We start from the raw sequence: 18,533 nt of genomic DNA on the forward strand, positions 1-18,533 counted from the left end.
CATTGTGAAGCTCTTTGGACAAAGGGGCTTATGTTTTGTTCCCTTCTAAACTTGTGCCAAGCAACAATTAGAAAATGAGGCAGAAGTGTAGCAGTGTGATGCTACTTAAATTTTTTTTTTAATTCATGAATGACCAAATCACACTACAGTCCTGCCTTCCTTTATCAGCTCACAAGACCAACGTTCAGGACTTCACAGGTCAAAACTCGAGGTACGAGGCAAAAAGAAGTGTGATCAGAAGCAATGGTGTGTCTGGCTTCCTGCTTCCTGTGCTGTAAATCTGATTTTCTGCCAGGAAAATTTATTTCCGTTTGATTTTGAGCAGGGGCGACACAGTGGTTAGCGCTGGGGTGCCTTTCACCCATAGTCAGCTGGGATAGGCTCCAGCTTGCCTGCGAGCCTATAGAACAGGATAAAGCGGCTAGAGATGAGATGAGATTTTGATCAAGTAAACAGGTTTAAAAACATCTAGCAAGTTCTACAGCTCAATTGTAAGAGTTAGAACCCTGAGGGAGGCTCACACTGCAGGCTTACATCATGGTGTTTAAAGTATTCCTCAAGTCATTATGAATGCAACACACAACGAAAAAACAATTCCTGTTTATGCATTCTCACATACACACCAAACAGTGAGTTTGCCAGAGGCTATGGTCTCCAAAGTGTAATTTACAGCTGGAGAAAGTGGGTGTGGCAGCAGCCTGTTGGCAAAACATTGGGCCAGGCCTGTTGCAAACAAGCTAGAGCCAAAACCAGTTCTTCAAAGATATGCTATAACAAAGAAACCTGAGGAGTTGCTCAATCAAGCCTGTTTGGACACACCCATTTCCTCCATCAGACTCAGAATTTGACAGCAAGCAAACGTACGAGACACCAAGTCAACCAGAGAGGTCAGGAGCTAACAGCAGCCCGATCTAGGAGCAAATGCACAACACTCATTCCATTGACACTTTCTGAACAAATCAACACACGATTTGTTGGTTACATTCATCAACTAAACAAAGACACCATTAAAAGGACGCTTTAATACTGTATCCTGAAAGGCAAATACAAAGTGTTTCTATTAAATAGGTCAGGTTTAAGAGGTCAAAGGTCAGTTCTATTGCAGTGTTAACAGCAAGTCAGTTTAACGCCACTTCTTATCCAGGCGTTCGTATGGATGCTGATTTTTCACAGATTTGCACCACATCGAAGAAAAAGGAGTCTTAAAAGCTGTGCAAGAAGTAGTTCCTCAGAACCGCTGTGAACCAACCAACATGATGTGGGACACAGAAGGTGCTGGAACACATCAGCAGAAAAAGGCCGCCGTGTCTGTCTCACTACTTCTTCAGAGAGAAAGGAAAGACCAGGAGCGCTCCGTCTCAGTGCCGGAAGAACTTGAGGTAGACCACACCTCCCAGTATGGCCAACTCCATGACGATGATGATCCCCAGCAACAGCTTGTTGGTAATCAATCTGTCAGAAGACCAGAAGCTCATGTGAGTAATGTGCACATGGACAAGGCCATATGGTGGCTCAGCTGTTGTGTGTGAGAGAGATGGAGCTCACCTGCGAGACATGGTGCGTAAAATCTTCCTGCTGCGGCTCAGATTCTCTCCAGTGTGAACCAGCTGAAGGAGATGATTTAAAAAATGTTCAATTCTGAGCACTCCACACATCAACCTATTAGTGTATTACTGCTTATTAAATGACAATGTATACAATTAACAGTTTTTAAAAAACGCTACTAATATTAATCTCTGCATAACCCGATAACACATACATACGTATTATATTTATATACACACACGCATATTTTATTATCTCATCTCATTATCTCTAGCCGCTTTATCCTTCTACAGGGTCGCAGAGGCAAGCTGGAGCCTATCCCAGCTGACTACGGGCGAGAGGCGGGGTACACCCTGGACAAGTCGCCAGGTCATCACAGGGCTGACACATAGACACAGACAACCATTCACACTCACATTCACACCTACGCTCAATTTAGAGTCACCAGTTAACCTAACCTGCATGTCTTTGGACTGTGGGGGAAACCAGAGCACCCGGAGGAAACCCACACGGACACGGAGAGAACATGCAAACTCCGCACAGAAAGGCCCTCGCCGGCCACGGGGCTCGAACCCGGACCTTCTTGCTGTGAGGTGACAGCGCTAACCACTACACCACCGCGCATATTTTATTTTTATATATATATATATATATATATATATATATATATATATATATATATATATATATATATATATATATATTTTTATTATCTATATATATATATATATATATATATATATATATATATATATATATATATATATATATAGCGGCACGGTGGTGTAGTGGTTAGCACTGTCGCCTCACTGCAAGAAGATCCGGGTTCAAGCCCCGTGGCCGGCGAGGGCCTTTCTGTGCGGAGTTTGCATGTTCTCCCCGTTGAGCGTAGGTGTGAATGTGAGTGTGAATGGTTGTCTGTGTCTATGTGTCAGCCCTGTGATGACCTGGCGACTTGTCCAGGGTGTACCCCGCCTTTCGCCCGTAGTCAGCTGGGATAGGCTCCAGCTTGCCTGCGACCCTGTAGAAGGATAAAGCGGCTAGAGATAATGATATATATATATATATATATATATATATATATATATATATATATATATATAAATAAACACGTCCTGCTAAGACTCTCACCCTGTCTCGGGTGCGGTCGAGCTGCTCTCTCTGCTGTCCGAGCTCCTCGATGATATCTGTACCGATCTGCTCGCTTTCCACGGCGATGTGGTGGCTGCGTGTGATGCTCTGTGTGGCGTTGTTCAGCGACTCCGAGCCCTGGATCAGTAACGCTCGCTGAGCCTGCTGCTCCGTCTGAACACACACAAAATGATTCTTCATGACAAGCTGACCCCTAACAGAAAAAAAAACACGTTCTTGGCATGCTGGCAACGACAAATCTTTGTTTTCTTTTATGGCACATGACGACCCAAAAAGTGCACGGAGATGGCAACAAATCAATATCGGGCTGAAACCAGTTGGAAAAATAGTGTGGAACTGATATCAGAAAACACATTGGATATCGAAAAGAACTGGGAATATTTCCACATCAAGAGACTTGACCCATTTCCCTTTTCTTAGGATTGGTTTTATTATATTTACAATGAAAGTCAAGTGTTTGTACAGCGCTTTTAACAATAAAAATTGTCCCAAAGCAGCTTTACAGAATCTGAATGACCCAAGACATGAGCCAATTTTATCCCTAATCTGTCACCAATGATGAAGCCTGTGGCGACGGTGGCAAGGAAAAACTCCCTCAGACGACACAAGGAAGAAACCTCGAGAGGAACCAGACCCAAAAGGGAACCCATCCTCACCTGGACAACAGACATGACTAACATTAACAGTTTTAACAAGAAGTCACTTTCACTGATGTTATAAACTCATTAATGGAAACTTGAGTACAAAACTGTTCATGATAACTGCAGTTCTAAAGTTAGCAAGTCATCTGTAGTCCTCAGCCATAGACACATTACTGTAAGTGTCCAGAGCGTCCTCCAAGTGTGACTTTCAACTGTCCATATAGAGCCGCCCTCCACAGGAGCGATGTGATGAGACTCCAGCCAGACATAAGACACCAGGATGGATCAGGCAGGTTTGAGGAGCAGAAAGGGTGATATATGAGAAAGATTTTAACTCTACTCAAACATCCTGTTCCTGTACTCACGCTGCGTTCGTTCTGAGCGGCGTAGATGCCGTGCCCCGCATCTCCCATCCGCACGGAGAAGCCGAATCCGGTGTCTGTGGTGTGCACTTGGCGCTGCAGCTTCCCCAGGTCTCTGTGGTACAGCCGTACTTTGGAGGACATGGCGCTCCTGAAGGAGGACGGGGCACTGAGAAGCTCCTGCTCCATCTCCTGCAGCTGGGAGAGAGATGAGAATGAGATTAATCTGATCAACAAAATCACTGAACAAGTGGTTAAAATTTACATCCCACAGCCTTTAATGATGCTCTGCTGCCCCCTAGTGACCGGTGAGAGATATGGCAACACTCACTCTGAAAAACGTCTATTAGGATAAATTGCAAAAGTTGATCATATTTGGATGAGGATTTTAAAATACTAAACTGATACAAAATTCACACAACATATAACGAAAATATGTCAGAAAGGAAGAACTGGGATAATGTTAGCCATCTTGCTTGAAAGAATTACTTGAGGTTCATCATCCATTTCTTCCTTCACCCGAAAAAAAAAAAAAAAAAAAAAAAAAAACCACACAAACAGTTCCACAAAACCACAGATGCATAATACATTAATGTGCTCTTGTTTCTATAGTAACAGTTCATTTACAAGGACTTGACGCACCATAAACCTAATACTGTGGTTACCAAATATGGTGGTGAGTTTTCTGGAAGGTCATGCATTTAACATCTAGAGAAGTGGAAGGAATCTCCAGTGTCAGCCAGATCTAACTTGAACTGGAACTAAGCGGACATCTTCAGGACACAGGAGTTTGTTCATTTTGATTTCTGTCTTAACTTCAAAACAGACAGAAAAAGAGAAGCTGGTAACCAAAAGTCACCATCACAAGTGAGAACAGGAACTAAGGAGTTTTGCTGATGTTCCACAACATTAAATGGAAGTGATGCATGAAATTTCTATGCCAAGATAATTAAATAAATCAGGATTAGTGTTATCAGATTATTTTCATCGAACAGCACCGTATGAAGTGGTCACCTGATTGTGGTGTGACTGCTCTGAAAGACAATTAATGAGATTTGTGTTTGGGCTCATTCCCACATCATACGACTGACTCTAACCCCTGACGATAATAACAGATCAGCATGTTATTGCCAACCAATAAAACGATGTTTGTTTCTTTATTTAATTTATTGCCATTTTAGCATCTGTGGCTATTTTATGGCCAAAGCAGGCTAAAATAAATATTACACAATTTAAATAAATAAATAAATAAATAAATAAATCAAACAAGTTGGGGGTTTTTTTTTACACATCAATACAAGTTAGAAAGTTTAAAACTTTTAAAGGTGGGACCTTAAAAGAGATGTTTACAGCATTATCTTCTTGATAAAACGGCTGCCGTTTAATTCTCAGGACAGAACATGATAAAATGTGCTTAATTGATAAAGGCCTGTGGCAAAAATGACACAGTGGAAGTTCACCTCCAGTCAACAACAACAAAAACAAACAAACAAAAAAAAAACGTGAGTCTACGTAGAATGTCCAATTCTACATCTAGTAGGCCTATAGACTACCTGATAAAACAATGCCCCAGCATGAACACAGTCCTTATTGCATACGAAACATTACTTACCAGCTCCTGTGCCTCTCCATGACGCTCATCAAACACTCGCACCTGCTTCTTCTTCTCCTCTGGGAGCAAATGAAGAAATAATTTTAAAAATTAAAAGAATGTTGTTGGGTATGGATGAATAATTCAGTATTATGAAGCAGGGCAGTGAGTACCGAGGGAGGAAAAGTGGGGAAAAAGAAAACAGTCTACATTTATTACACCAGGTAACTGTTGATTCATTTTCTATAACAGCAGCTCGGACAATTACTATACCGTGTAAAGCTAATCATTGATATAAAGAGGTTTTTATGGAAGGGAAAACATCCAATGAAATAAACTCAGATCCTGATAAGAGACATGCATAATCCATGACTACCTATTAAAGAAATCAACAACATTTATTGAAAGAGTTTTAGTTTTTCTGCTCATGTGTTCTGTAGCAGCGGTCTGCTATACTACAACTGACCAATCAGAATCAAGTATTCAACAACTGTGTAATAATTCATTTTTAAGGAAGGAGACTCCAGTATCAGAGGTCTATAACCATCAAGCTGCAACCTTCAGTGGCTTGATAGCATCTTCAAGGACAGGAGTCGGAGTTTTCTCCAACACAACAAGCTGCAATTTTTGTTTGTCTGATTAACAGAGAGATTAATTGATTAGAGTTGCTACTACACAAGTAACCAGCTTGTCTCACGGACCTTCCACAACACTAAAAGGATAATCTGTAATCAGATCAACAGTATAATAAACATCGCACTATAACCACATCAATGATGAGCACATACCTGAAACCGAAAATAAACCATAATCGTAAGAAATAAGACGAAGGCACGAATAAGACAGCAAAGTAATGGCAATAAACGAACCAGAATTCACATTGTACTTTCTTAAACATTAAAACTGTGTGAAATCAGCGTTTCTGTTTGAGACAGATTGAATATTTACCGCCTTGGGAGCAAATCACTCGGTCAGAGATCAACTTCAGCTCGTCATACAAAGCTTTGTACATGTCATGAAGCTTCTCAAACTCCTCCGACGACATTCTGCCGAGTTCAGACCCGACTATAAAACCTGCAAAGTGGCGAAAATTATCAGCTCCAGCCGTTAAACACAAACATTAACCAGAAACAGCCGATTGTCAATAGCAGCACTATCACAACATCCGGGAGGAAGTGGGCCTCTTCCGAGATTCCTATAGGTGTCCGATCCAGTGCCTGTCTGAAAATTATTACCTAAACACATTTTAAACTAAAAAAAAATCTCACGATACCAACAATTAAGCAACATATAAGGTATGCACATAATTTCACATTTCAATATAAAGGAAGGAACCCTGCATAACTTACACAGAAAAAATAATCAAACAACGCTTAGCCGTATCGCAATGCATTGTGGGTTGTGTAGTTTTCAAGTAAGTCAACTTTATTGTCAAACATGCTCGACATACAGCACAGATGAAATTTCAGTCCTCTTTGACCCACGGTGCAAACAGGCAATGCAATAAATAAAAATAGAATAATTGAAAAAACAAACAATATAAACAGTATAAACGCTCTAGATAAGAACTAAACATAGACTAAACACTCAAACAATATAAACAGTGTAAACAATTATAAGAACTAGACATAGACTAAACACTCAGACAAGCAATATAAACAGTATAAACACTATAAGAACTAGACAAAGACTAAACACTCATAGACAATATAAACAGTATAAACACTAGATAAGAACTAAACATAGACTAAACACTCAAACAATATAAACAGTGTAAACACTAGATAAGAACTAGACAAAGACTAAACACTCAGACAAACAATATAAACAGTATAAACACTAGATAAGAACTAGACAAAGACTAAACACTCAAACAGACAATATAAACAGTATAAACACTAGATAAGAACTAAACATAGACTAAACACTCAAACAATATAAACAGTGTAAACACTAGATAAGAACTAGACAAAGACTAAACACTCAGACAAACAATATAAACAGTATAAACACTAGATAAGAACTAGACAAAGACTAAACACTCAAACAGACAATATAAACAGTATAAACACTCTAGATAAGAACTAGACAGACTAAACACTCAGACAAACAATATAAACAGTATAAACACTATATAAGAACTAGACAAAGACTAAACACTCATAAACAGACAATATAAACAGTATAAACACTAGATAAGAACTAGACAGACTAAACACTCAAACAATATAAACAGTGTAAACACTAGATAAGAACTAGACAAAGACTAAACACTCAGACAAACAATATAAACAGTATAAACACTAGATAAGAACTAGACAAAGACTAAACACTCAGACAATATAAACAGTATAAACACTAGATAAGAACTAGACAGACTAAACACTCAAACAATATAAACAGTGTAAACACTAGATAAGAACTAGACGTAGACTAAACACTCATATATACATACATACACACGTAAATTGGTGCAAATAAACAGTCAAAACAGTTTTGTGGGGGATTTTTGTTTGTTTGCTTTGTAACATTGGGATGGAATCTTATTTATGTATGAGTTCTAAATTTGACCCTGCATCCATAATCTGTCGTGTGTTGCTTTAATCAGCTGCTCTGAGTGATGTTTGACGTTTTATACGTGTTGCAGTGACATAACGGCTAAAGAAAACTACATTTCCCACAAACACCCGCCCTACGTCAGCGAGTTCGCGTGCGGATCAATATTAATTCGCGAGTGCGGATCTGACTTCTGTTATTTGCTTTAATATGCAGTTTATTCATATAATCCACGTCTTGAGCGAGTAGTTTTATTTATATCCTGCTGGAGCTACGAATCCCCGGATAAAACCTCGCTTTCTGATTCGCCATTTTGACTCCGCGCTGCCTTGAAGGAAAACTGCAATTCCCATGATGCTCTGGGTGCTCAGCGAGTGGGAGGTTAAATCTTAAACGGCACGCAGCATCGTCACAGATTCATCCCTGTAAGTCCTCACGGTTTCAACAGCACAAGCACTACATCATTTTTATTTTATTTTTAATTTCCGCCATGATGATAATGATGATGGTGATGAGTGTGGTGGTGGGCTCCGGGGTCGTGGCGTTAATCCTGAGACTGATGTCGCCTTATATCAGGTAGGTGCGCTGTTATGATCTGACACAGAGCTGGGAATATTTAATAATGTCAATAAATCAAGGGCTCGGGCACGAGGAATTGTATTGAAATGCATCTTAATGTGGGGAGAGAGAATGAATGAATGACCGACCATTCATGATGTCCTGATGAATGTATATGAGCAGAAATACTCCCGATTATTTAAATGTTTATTACACACACACAACAATTGACTTTTAAAATTCAATGTCAGTGATTTATATTTTTATACATTTATTGAGTGAATTTCTTGAATTATCATAGTAACCGCCCCCGCTGAATAAAAAAATGAGCCACTTTGGAAACCGACCAATAACAGCTCTCCGAGGGCGGGGCGAATTATGCATGCGTGGCCTAATTATGCATACCGCAACGTGATTGGCTGTTCAGGAGGCACGCTATCGAACGATCAAGAGGCAACTGTGGAATGAACGGGGGGGGGGGGGGCATTAATTAATTAATTAATTAATTAATTAATTAATTAATTAATTAAATCAACTCAACAAACCCTCTCTCATACAAAGATCCCCGAATATAGAAACTGGTTTTATAAGTCATTTAGTCCTCTAGAATTGATTACATTTTACACAGCGATGAACAAAATCTGAAATAATATTCCAAAACCATTGTGTTGTTCCTCATTCCTGTTGCAGAAGATAGCCTCCGGATCAGAGTTCATCATGTTATGAACCCAAGTTTGACCTTTTTAAAGGAAACTCTCACCTTGAAACACATGAAATATCTTTTATATCGAAATATTTCTGATGTTTGTGCTGTAGGGCGGCACGATGGTGTAGTGGTTAGCACTGTCGCCTCACAGCAAGAAGGTCCGGGTTCGAGCCCCGTGGCCGGCGAGGGCCTTTCTGTGCGGAGTTTGCATGTTCTCCCCATGTCCGTGTGGGTTTCCTTCGGGTGCTCCGGTTTCCCCCACAGTCCAAAGACATGCAGGTTAGGTTAACTGGTGACTCTAAATTGAGCGTAGGTGTGAATGTGAGTGTGAATGGTTGTCTGTGTCTATGTGTCAGCCCTGTGATGACCTGGCGACTTGTCCAGGGTGTACCCCGCCTTTCGCCCGTAGTCAGCTGGGATAGGCTCCAGCTTGCCTGCGACCCTGTAGAACAGGACAAAGCGGCTAGAGATAACGAGATGAGTTTGTGCTGTATTTTCATTAGTCCTCCGACAGTAGAGAGGGACACGGCTAGTGACTGCTGGGATCCAGGCGACATGATATTTTTATCTTTGAAAACGGTCAGCTTAAGCATTCAAAGTGCCATAAATTCTTGCCATGTCTTGGTTCGAGAGACTGGCATCACAAGTTTGACCATGACCCCAATCATCGTTCACGTCCTTGCATATTATCAGGGACGAGGGTCAAGAAATTGTCCGTCGTGGCTCTCGAGGAACATGTTGTAGGAGTGGTCAAACTAGGTGAGAAAATGCAAAATTCTGACACGCCACTTTTTTGTCAGTGTCATGGAGCAACCCGGACCTAACATTGGTTATGTCGCACTTCAAGGCCTGTTTGTCGTTCCTGATCTTCATATTCAAGCCTGACACAGGAAATTTGTCAGCCATGACTAAAGTACTGCTACACCGCTCTCTTTAGACAGAGTGAAGTGAAAATAGGCCACCGACAAGTTTAAAACAACTAAAGTGAACTCTGTATGAATTACAAAATAAATCTTGGACACGACTGAAGATCATGTTTTTTTCATTAAATTTTCTTCATGACTTTTTTTTAAAGGACCCATGGCATGGTGGTTTGTTGATGCTTTAAATGGGCTCGTGGAGGTTTCCGGATGTTATATCCACAGCCTTTCTCGAAATGAACCCTCGGCACGTAGATATAGCCTCCTGGGAGAAAGCCCCATTTCAGCCCTTTTCCCAGTGTGTCGTTTTGCTAATGAGAAGCATGGAGGCGGGGAAGGGTAGAGGGTGGGGGCGTTCTCCCTCGGACTCCTTTCGTAAACTCAACGTGACACAGAGAACAGAGAGTGTTCGGAGTGGTAGTTTACGAACGTTTAATACCCTAGGCTTGAACACGCACTCCATAACCAAAGAGGATAGAAGCAGCAACTACAGCAACATGTCGCTTATCCAACAGAAGACATGCATTGCGGAGCAATAGTCAAACATAAGCTCATAAGTTATAGTCAATTTCCAGACTAAACTCAGTTTAACAGAGCATGCTGCATGCTTTTTGGTTTTGTAGCGCAGAGTACCTGGCTAACTGCAGGAAGCGGTTAGCTGCACAGCTAATGTAGCCATTGCAAGGCTAACGCACCGATTTTAAAACACGGCAAAACGACTTAACAGTTATACACTTACTTGTTCGGTGTTTGTGGCTGATGCGGCAGGGATGCTTGGTACGAACCCAGGCTTCAGTGACAGTTGATGTGCAAAACCTGCCCTGTACTGTCCCAAGTTGTGGAAACATTCATCAGGAAAATGCTTCCGACAAACATACACCGTCTTAGGTAGACTCGACGGCGTATTATTGGAGTAAATAAAATTAAGCCACTGCGTCTTCAGGGGCTCTGCCGTCGGCAGTAAAAACAGACTCCTTTCTGTGTTGTCACATCCATGTACAGTGCAATTTCCATGTTTCGCTCGCTTAGGTGGTGCCATGTTGTTGTGTCCTCTATGGTCTCCTCACTACAAAGTTGAAGTGACGTATCTATGGTGGCAACTTTTGAGCTGGGCGGGCAATCCATACAGTGGGTGGGAATCCAGAGGGGGGGCGTGGGGATCATCTCCCTTGCTGACGTAGTAAAGGGAAGAGCCTATCAACGCGCCATTTTGACGCGCCATTCTCAAATGTTGACAAAGGGTGGGCATAGTTTGGTTTACACATTATGACATTTCTAGCCACTGGGGTGACTTAAGAAGGTCAGAGGAACTCATTTTAACGTTAAAAAAAACTCAGAAAGTGAAAATTTCATGCCATGGGACCTTTAATGATGCTAAATATTGAGAGGTGTTTCAGGGCATAGTGACATTCCATACATCATACGCAGCAGGACAAGATCTGTATGGATACCGATTATACACAAGACCCATTATATGACCTTGTGCTCCATTTTGTGTGTGTGAAGGAAATATGCAGCAGGTGGAGTGTGCGTGTCCACGGCCCGTCTGGATGGGAAGACAGCGCTGATTACAGGAGCGAACACAGGGATCGGGAAAGAGACAGCGCTGGACCTGGCTGCACGGGGTGAAAGACACATTAATGAAACGTTCATCTAATATATAACTGACAACCAATTAACAATGTTCATGTCCAAACACAGAAGGAAACTTTACTGTAAAACATGGCACTGCTCTCCTGCCGGGTCAGATTTCTTGTGTCATTGTGAACTGAAGAAAATACTATGTGAACAAAAGTTACTTATTGCAGCTTTAATGGAAAAAAGTTAGTCTAAATTTAACATTCAGATGAGGTCTGCATTGGAGCATAATGACCAAAGTCGCAAAATAGGCTGTCTAATTTCAGTTTTTAAATTTACGCTTCATCATCTCATGACACATCATGATGACCATAAGTTGCTAGTTTTATTTTATTTATGCATTCTTAGATACCGGAGTTTCACCCACTAGTTTTGAATTGTATTATGTAAAAGACTTGAGGGTCTCCGCTGCTTTTAAACTGTGAAGCTGAGACGAAGATTAAAGAACTTTCCTGCTCAAATATAAGATGATGTAGAGATGTATTAACAAAGATTTTGGATAAGAGAGACTTCCATTACTGTTTCGCTGCTTGTAGCTTCACTGCCATGTCTGAGATGATTGAATGCATTCAGAAGAATGCAAAGTTGTTGTCCGTCCCCCCAAAAAAAAAAAAAAATTCTGTAAAAATCCTCACAGTATTTGATTTAAAAAAATTTATTATTTAAAATCCATGCAGGTGCGCGGGTGATTCTGGCCTGTCGGGATGTGGAGAAAGGTGAGGAGGCAGCAGCGGAGATCCGCACACGTGTGGGTGGTGCACAGGTGGAGGTGCGAGAACTCGACCTGGCGGATACCTACTCAATACGAGCATTTGCACAGAGATTCCTCCAAGGTGTCTGTGGGCACGCACACACACACGCACACACCTGAACCTTGATCAGACTTAAAAAATACATCATTATTATGGAGAAAACCAGACTGAATTAGCCTGGCAAGCCAGACTAAATGTGAATATTTAGTCTGGCCTCGATCCGTAGACATTTCCGATGGGTGTAGGAGGAACAACCCGCTGTCTTTCAAACTGTCTCTGTGCGTATAGGCCAACGCTCTGACCAATCAGTGCAACAGTGACTGTGACGTAGTCAGAGCGCGCAGTGGGGGAGGCCTTGAAATAAATAATTTTTCAAAAATGCGTATTAATTAATAAACAGGTTCTAGATATTAAGAGGTTTGGAGATAATGACCACAAGTTTGGAGTCTTTACCACATACTTAACATACACACTCTTATTTTTTTCCAAGTGTTTTTCAAGTGTTTGCTTAAACTGTTTTTGAGAGTTTTTATTTAGTGGTGTTTGGTGAAATAATTTCCCTTAAATTTAAAATAACGGGAAAATAAGAAACAATCAAAAAGTAATGTTTCAAAGCTGTTTATTAATTCTTCGTACTGCACAAACTAGCCCCATCCTTTTGGCTACGAGCGGAGCCAGCTGGTAGATCAGACTTTTGCCATAGCCGGTCGGCAAAACAGCGAAAACGTCCTTCTTGAAAAGGAATGAGCGGAGAGCCTCTTCCTGCTCATGTTTCAACCAAAACTCCAAGTCTAATTCTTCTAAAACTGATTCCAAAGCGGAGTCAAACGCGCGCTGTTCACTAGCCGTAGCCATCTTTCCTGTTGTGCTTTCTCCAGCGTCGCGCAGCCTTGTCGTCACTCCTGCAAAAGCCCGCCCAAAGAATCCAAACAAAAACCTTGCGTTGTGATTGGCGGGCACGATTTGATGCCCGGGGTGTTTTTGTTTATATGGTGCGAGGCTAGACCCACTCGCTAGGCAAAAATGTTTTTGGCCGCTAGGCGGGTGGGTCTAGTTTACTAGGCTAAGACTGAATATCAAAGTCTGATATTATGCCATGTAACATACTGTTTTACTATTAGCAGTGTGGAATTTCTCAGAATGCACTGCAGTCTAGTTTGATTATAACCACAACACTGAAATGTTATATTCACTCGTACCTGTAGTTCAGGTTTTATGTAGCTTTGACAGACGAGCTAATTCGTGCATTAATTAGTTTGTACCATTTCCAAATCAGGGCGGCACGGTGGTGTAGTGGTTAGCGCTGTCGCCTCACAGCAAGAAGGTCCTGGGTTCCAGCCCCGGGGCCGGCGAGGGCCTTTCTGTGCGGAGTTTGCATGTTCTCCCCGTGTCCGCGTGGGTTTCCTCCGGGTGCTCCAGTTTCCCCCACAGTCCAAAGACATGCAGGTTAGGTTAACTGGTGACTCTAAATTGAGCGTAGGTGTGAATGTGAGTGTGAACGGTTGTCTATGTGTCAGCCCTGTGATGACCTGGCGACTTGTCCAGGGTGAACCCCGCCTTTCGCCCGTAGTCAGCTGGGATAGGCTCCAGCTTGCCTGCGACCCTGTAGAAGGATAAAGCGGCTAGAGATAATGAGATGAGATTTCCAAATCAGTGAACTCCTTGCATTGTTCCAATATTATATGGCGGTTACTGTTTTCTGTAAAGCGTATGTGACGTATGGAAAAATTGACCTCAAATCCTCTCTTCACACAGAGGTGAGTCACCTGCACATCTTAATCAACAACGCCGGAGTGATGATGTGTCCTTACATGAAGACTGCAGACGGCTTCGAGATGCACCTGGGAGTCAATCACCTCGGTGAGGGAGCTTTCTAGCTGATTAGAAGATATTAAACAGAATGATGAGCCGGCCCAATAATCTGGGATTACAGTGGTGCTTGAAAGTTTGTGAGCCCTTTAGAATTTTCTATATTTCTGCATAAACATGACCTAAAACATCATCAGATTTTTACACAAGTCTTAAAAGTAGATAAAGAGAACCCAGTTAAACAAATGAGACAAAAATATTATACTTGGTCATTTATTTATTGAGGAAAATCATCCAATATTACATATGTGAGTGGCAAAAGTATGTGAACCTCTAGGATTAGCAGTTAATTTGAAGGTGAAATTAGAGTCAGGTGTTTTCAATCAATGGGATGACAATCAGGTGTGAGTGGGCACCCTGTTTTATTTAAAGAACAGGGATCTATCAAAGTCTGAACTTCACAACACGTTTGTGGAAGTGTATCATGGCACGAACAAAGGAGATTTCTGAGGACCTCAGAAAAAGTGTTGTTGATGCTCATCAGGCTGGAAAAGGTTACAAAACCATCTCTAAAGAGTTTGGACTCCACCAACCCACAGTCAGACAGATTGTGTACAAATGGAGGAAATTCAAGACCATTGTTACCCTCCCCAGGAGTGGTCGACCAACAAAGATCACTCCAAGAGCAAGGTGTGTAATAGTCAGCGAGGTCACAAAGGACCCCAGGGTAACTTCTAAGCAACTGAAAGCCTCTCTCACATTGGCTAATGTTAATGTTCATGAGTCCACCATCAGGAGAACACTGAACAACAATGGTGTGCATGGCAGGGTTGCAAGGAGAAAGCCACTGCTCTCCAAAAACATTGCTGCTCATCTGCAGTTTGCTAAAGATCATGTGGACAAGCCAGAAGGCTATTGGAAAAATGTTTTGTGGACGGATAAGACAAAAATAGAACTCTTTGGTTTAAATGAGAAGTGTTATGGTTGGAGAAAGGAAAACACTGCATTCCAGCATAAGAACCTTATCCCATCTGTGAAACATGGTGGTGGTAGTATCATGGTTTGGACCAGTTTTGCTGCATCTGGGCCAGGACGGCTTGCCATCATTGATGGAACAATGAATTCTGAATTATACCAGCGAATTCTAAAGCAAAATGTCAGGAAATCTGTCCATGAACTGAATCTCAAGAGAAGGTGGGTCATGCAGCAAGACAACGACCCTAAGCACACAAGTCATTCTCCCAAAGATTGGTTAAAGAAGAATAAAGTGAATGTTTTGGAATGGCCAAGTCAAAGTCCTGACCTTAATCCAATCGAAATGTTGTGGAAAGACCTGAAGCGAGCAGTTCATGTGAGGAAACCCACCAACATCCCAGAGTTGAAGCTGTTTTGTACGGAGGAACGGGCTAAAATTCCTCCAAGCCGGTGTGCAGGACTGATCAACAGTTACCGCAAACGTTTTGTGCAGCAATAACTGCAACTAAGGGGTCACACCAGATACTGAAAGCAAAGGTTCACATACTTTTGCCACTCACAGATATGTAATATTGGATCATTTTCCTCAATAAATAAATGACCAAGTATAATTCTGTCTCATTTGTTTAACTGGGTTCTCTTTATCTACTTTTAGGACTTGTGTGAAAATCTGTTAAGTCATATTTATGCAGAAATATAGAAAATTCTAAAGGGTTCACAAACTTTCAAGCACCACGCTATACTCGTATAAGTTAATTATTGCATTTCCAAATAACTTCAACCTGTATTTTATTAACCATGACTGCATGTAAAATAAATGCCAATCAATCAATCAGTATGCACTGATCTTAGGTCACTTCCTCTTAACGTTCCTGCTGATCGGTGTGTTGAAGCGCAGCGCACCGTCCCGCATCGTCGTCGTTTCGTCTCTGGCGCATTATTTCGGCTGGATTCGATTCCATGACCTGCACAGTCAGGGGAGCTACAACAGCGGCCTGGCCTACTGCCAGAGCAAACTGGCTAACGTGCTGTTCACTCGGGAGCTCGCGCGCAAGCTAACAGGTACAAATGAGGCTTCACATCATAACATGGGACAGGGGAACAATTTACTGAGCTGGTTGCAAAACTGACACTGGAGGCTCCTTCCATAATAGTGTCCTTACAGCAAACTATCAGAGAAAAAAAAAAACATTTTTGTATTTAATGTGACATTCCTTTGAGTGAACAGTTACTATAGAAACGATAAAGCATTAGCAGTAGTGCATTAATACAAAGCTGTGACTTGCAGCGGTGCTACTGTCAGAGCCGACCAATCAGAATGCAGCCTGCAACAGTGGGTTTTTTTGTTTTTATTATTGCTCCATACCAAATGCTGACTCCATCCTCCCCAGGGTTGAATGTGACGGTGAACTCTGTGCACCCGGGGACAGTGATGTCCGATTTGGTGCGTCACTCTACGGTGATGTCTCTGATGTTCGCGTTGTTCTCCGTATTCCTGAAAACACCGCAAGAGGGAGCGCAGACCTCCATCTACTGCGCAGTGGCTGAGGAACTGCACTCCATCATGGGAAAACACTTCAGGTAGGATGTACATGACATGCTGCATACCCTGCTTTCAAAATTATAGGCACCCCATAGTTTTTAAAGGTATTTGAAACCAAGTATTTTTATACCCATTATGTGTCTTTGTGACTGGATAAAAAGAAGCGTTCTTTATTTTGTACAACCACTTGTCTGTTCTCTTTTTAAAGGCTAGGAATAATTCATAAAACCTAAGTGATTGGATGAGTCTTGTTTGAAAAATATTGGACCATAAATCCGTTCCCTTTTTCAGTGACTGTGCTCCAGCCTCCGTCGCTCCTCAGGGCCGCTGTGATGAAACCGCTCGGAGGCTGTGGGATGTCAGCTGCGACCTCCTCGGGATCGAATGGGACTGAGATCGCGCTTCTCTCCGTCACTCAGACGAGACACCCATTCTGTTCCAACACACTTACTCCCACTTTAAGCTTATGTAAGACACTGGACCTGGGATCCCAGTGTCGTTTCATTTGTAGGGCGAGGGAAAATTTGAGTTTAATTTCTTCATTAGAAATTTGAACATTGTTTTACGTCACACACATTTCACCTCCTATCCACTGCAGCTGCCGAGAATGGTACTGTTTTATACAGAAGTAAACTTTTTTTTACTACTGTTACATTCATGATGAGAATTTAAATATATACTGTGTAATGTATGGAAAAACGTACGATTGGCCACATTTTCCTACTTTTCTTATATGAAAGGTCATATGATGACCAGTTGTGGTCTGATCACATTTAACTATTTTCATAAAGATGTAAAGTGTGAAAGATTTTATAGCTGTTTTCAGTTGACTGAAAGTCTTGCAGAATACACACACACACGTATTCTGGTCGTGCTGTAATTGTGGGGACCAGATGTTCTCAAAAGCACATTAAATGTAACAAATTTGCTTGTTAATTGACCTATCTAATGTGGAAATAGAAAATGGCTGCATGAGGAGAAAATATCTTAGTAAGATTGGAAGTTGCACTTCGTTAGGGTCCAGGCCCAGGGTGTTGGCAACTTTTTCTTTGAATTTCTCTCATTCAGGGGTCAAACCTGACTGTTTTGTCAGGATTCTTCTGGTCCTTTTCCTTCTTCTTCACTAGAGAGACATCAGCCCAAAATCAAACAGTTAAATATTGTGTGGGTTTTTTGTTTTGTTTGTAGGGTGTACTCACGCTAGGTGACCCATACCGAGCATGTTTGACTCCCAAACTCTGGTTCCTTTGATGAGTAAGCTTGCCGCATAGCGTACTGTGCTCTGGCCCGGTTGGAAGAGATGAACTCAGGCACTGTACGCATCAGTGTGATCACTATCCACGTCTAAGTATGGAGCGCAAATCCTAGGGCATGCGCTTTTCAATTCATTCCAGAATACCTGGATTACTCACAGGTCTTGTTTTCACCTTATTGATGAATACAAATTGTCATCAGCAGTATTTGTAAAAATCATCTTACGCATACAGCACGATTTACTGAACATTGCTGCATTGCCTAATTTCTAAATGTGTACAGAATGTGAGAGGCCTGTGTGTCACCGACCCCAAAATGACTCCAAGTAAGCCACAGTGGAAAAATCAATCAGTCTTTTTTTTTTTAAATTCTATTACACAACGCAAGCGTGCTTTTCGTTAGCATAAAAAGTTAAGCGTAATGTGAGCGTAGGTCAAGGGGGAGTGGAGGGACCATCATAGTCAAGTATGGTACAAGGCAAGTGTCCCTAGTGTGAGTAGGCCCTTACTTTGAATCACTGCCTTACACTAA

At 41.6% G+C, this 18,533-nt stretch overlaps 2 protein-coding genes across 3 annotated transcripts in view; both read right to left on the reverse strand.

The window, feature by feature from the left end:
- Positions 1-1,002: 1,002 nt before the first annotated feature.
- On the reverse strand, positions 1,003-6,469 carry vti1b (vesicle transport through interaction with t-SNAREs 1B). The gene is made up of 6 exons (XM_060925190.1): positions 6,240-6,469; positions 5,313-5,371; positions 3,704-3,898; positions 2,677-2,850; positions 1,546-1,607; positions 1,003-1,452 (listed from the first exon to the last, which is right to left on the reverse strand). The coding sequence occupies exons 1-6, from the start codon at positions 6,334-6,336 to the stop codon at positions 1,359-1,361; spliced, it is 681 nt and encodes a 226-aa protein (XP_060781173.1). The 5' UTR covers positions 6,337-6,469; the 3' UTR covers positions 1,003-1,358.
- A 4,909-nt stretch (positions 6,470-11,378) lies between these two features.
- zfyve26 (zinc finger, FYVE domain containing 26) overlaps positions 11,379-18,533 on the reverse strand; it is a 43,806-nt gene continuing 36,651 nt past the window's right edge. For both annotated transcript variants that reach the window (XM_060925188.1, XM_060925186.1), the window contains exon 42: positions 11,379-11,647. In XM_060925188.1, coding sequence (XP_060781171.1) covers positions 11,425-11,647 — 223 coding nt within the window. In that variant the 3' untranslated portion in view covers positions 11,379-11,424. The remainder of the gene's footprint in view (positions 11,648-18,533) is intronic.

Source organism: Neoarius graeffei, chromosome 7 (genome assembly GCF_027579695.1).
Source record: "Neoarius graeffei isolate fNeoGra1 chromosome 7, fNeoGra1.pri, whole genome shotgun sequence".
In the NCBI taxonomy this organism is placed as follows: domain Eukaryota; kingdom Metazoa; phylum Chordata; class Actinopteri; order Siluriformes; family Ariidae; genus Neoarius; species Neoarius graeffei.

Coding starts and splice junctions, on each gene's coding strand:
- vti1b (XM_060925190.1), bottom strand. CDS start 6,336: ATGTCGTCGGAGGAGTTTGAGAAGCTTCATGACATGTACAAAGCTTTG. Junction 5,372..6,239: donor AGTGATTTGCTCCCAAGGCG/GTAAATATTCAA, acceptor ATTTGCTCCCAG/AGGAGAAGAAGAAGCAGGTG. Junction 1,608..2,676: donor TCGACCGCACCCGAGACAGG/GTGAGAGTCTTA, acceptor CATCTCCTTCAG/CTGGTTCACACTGGAGAGAA.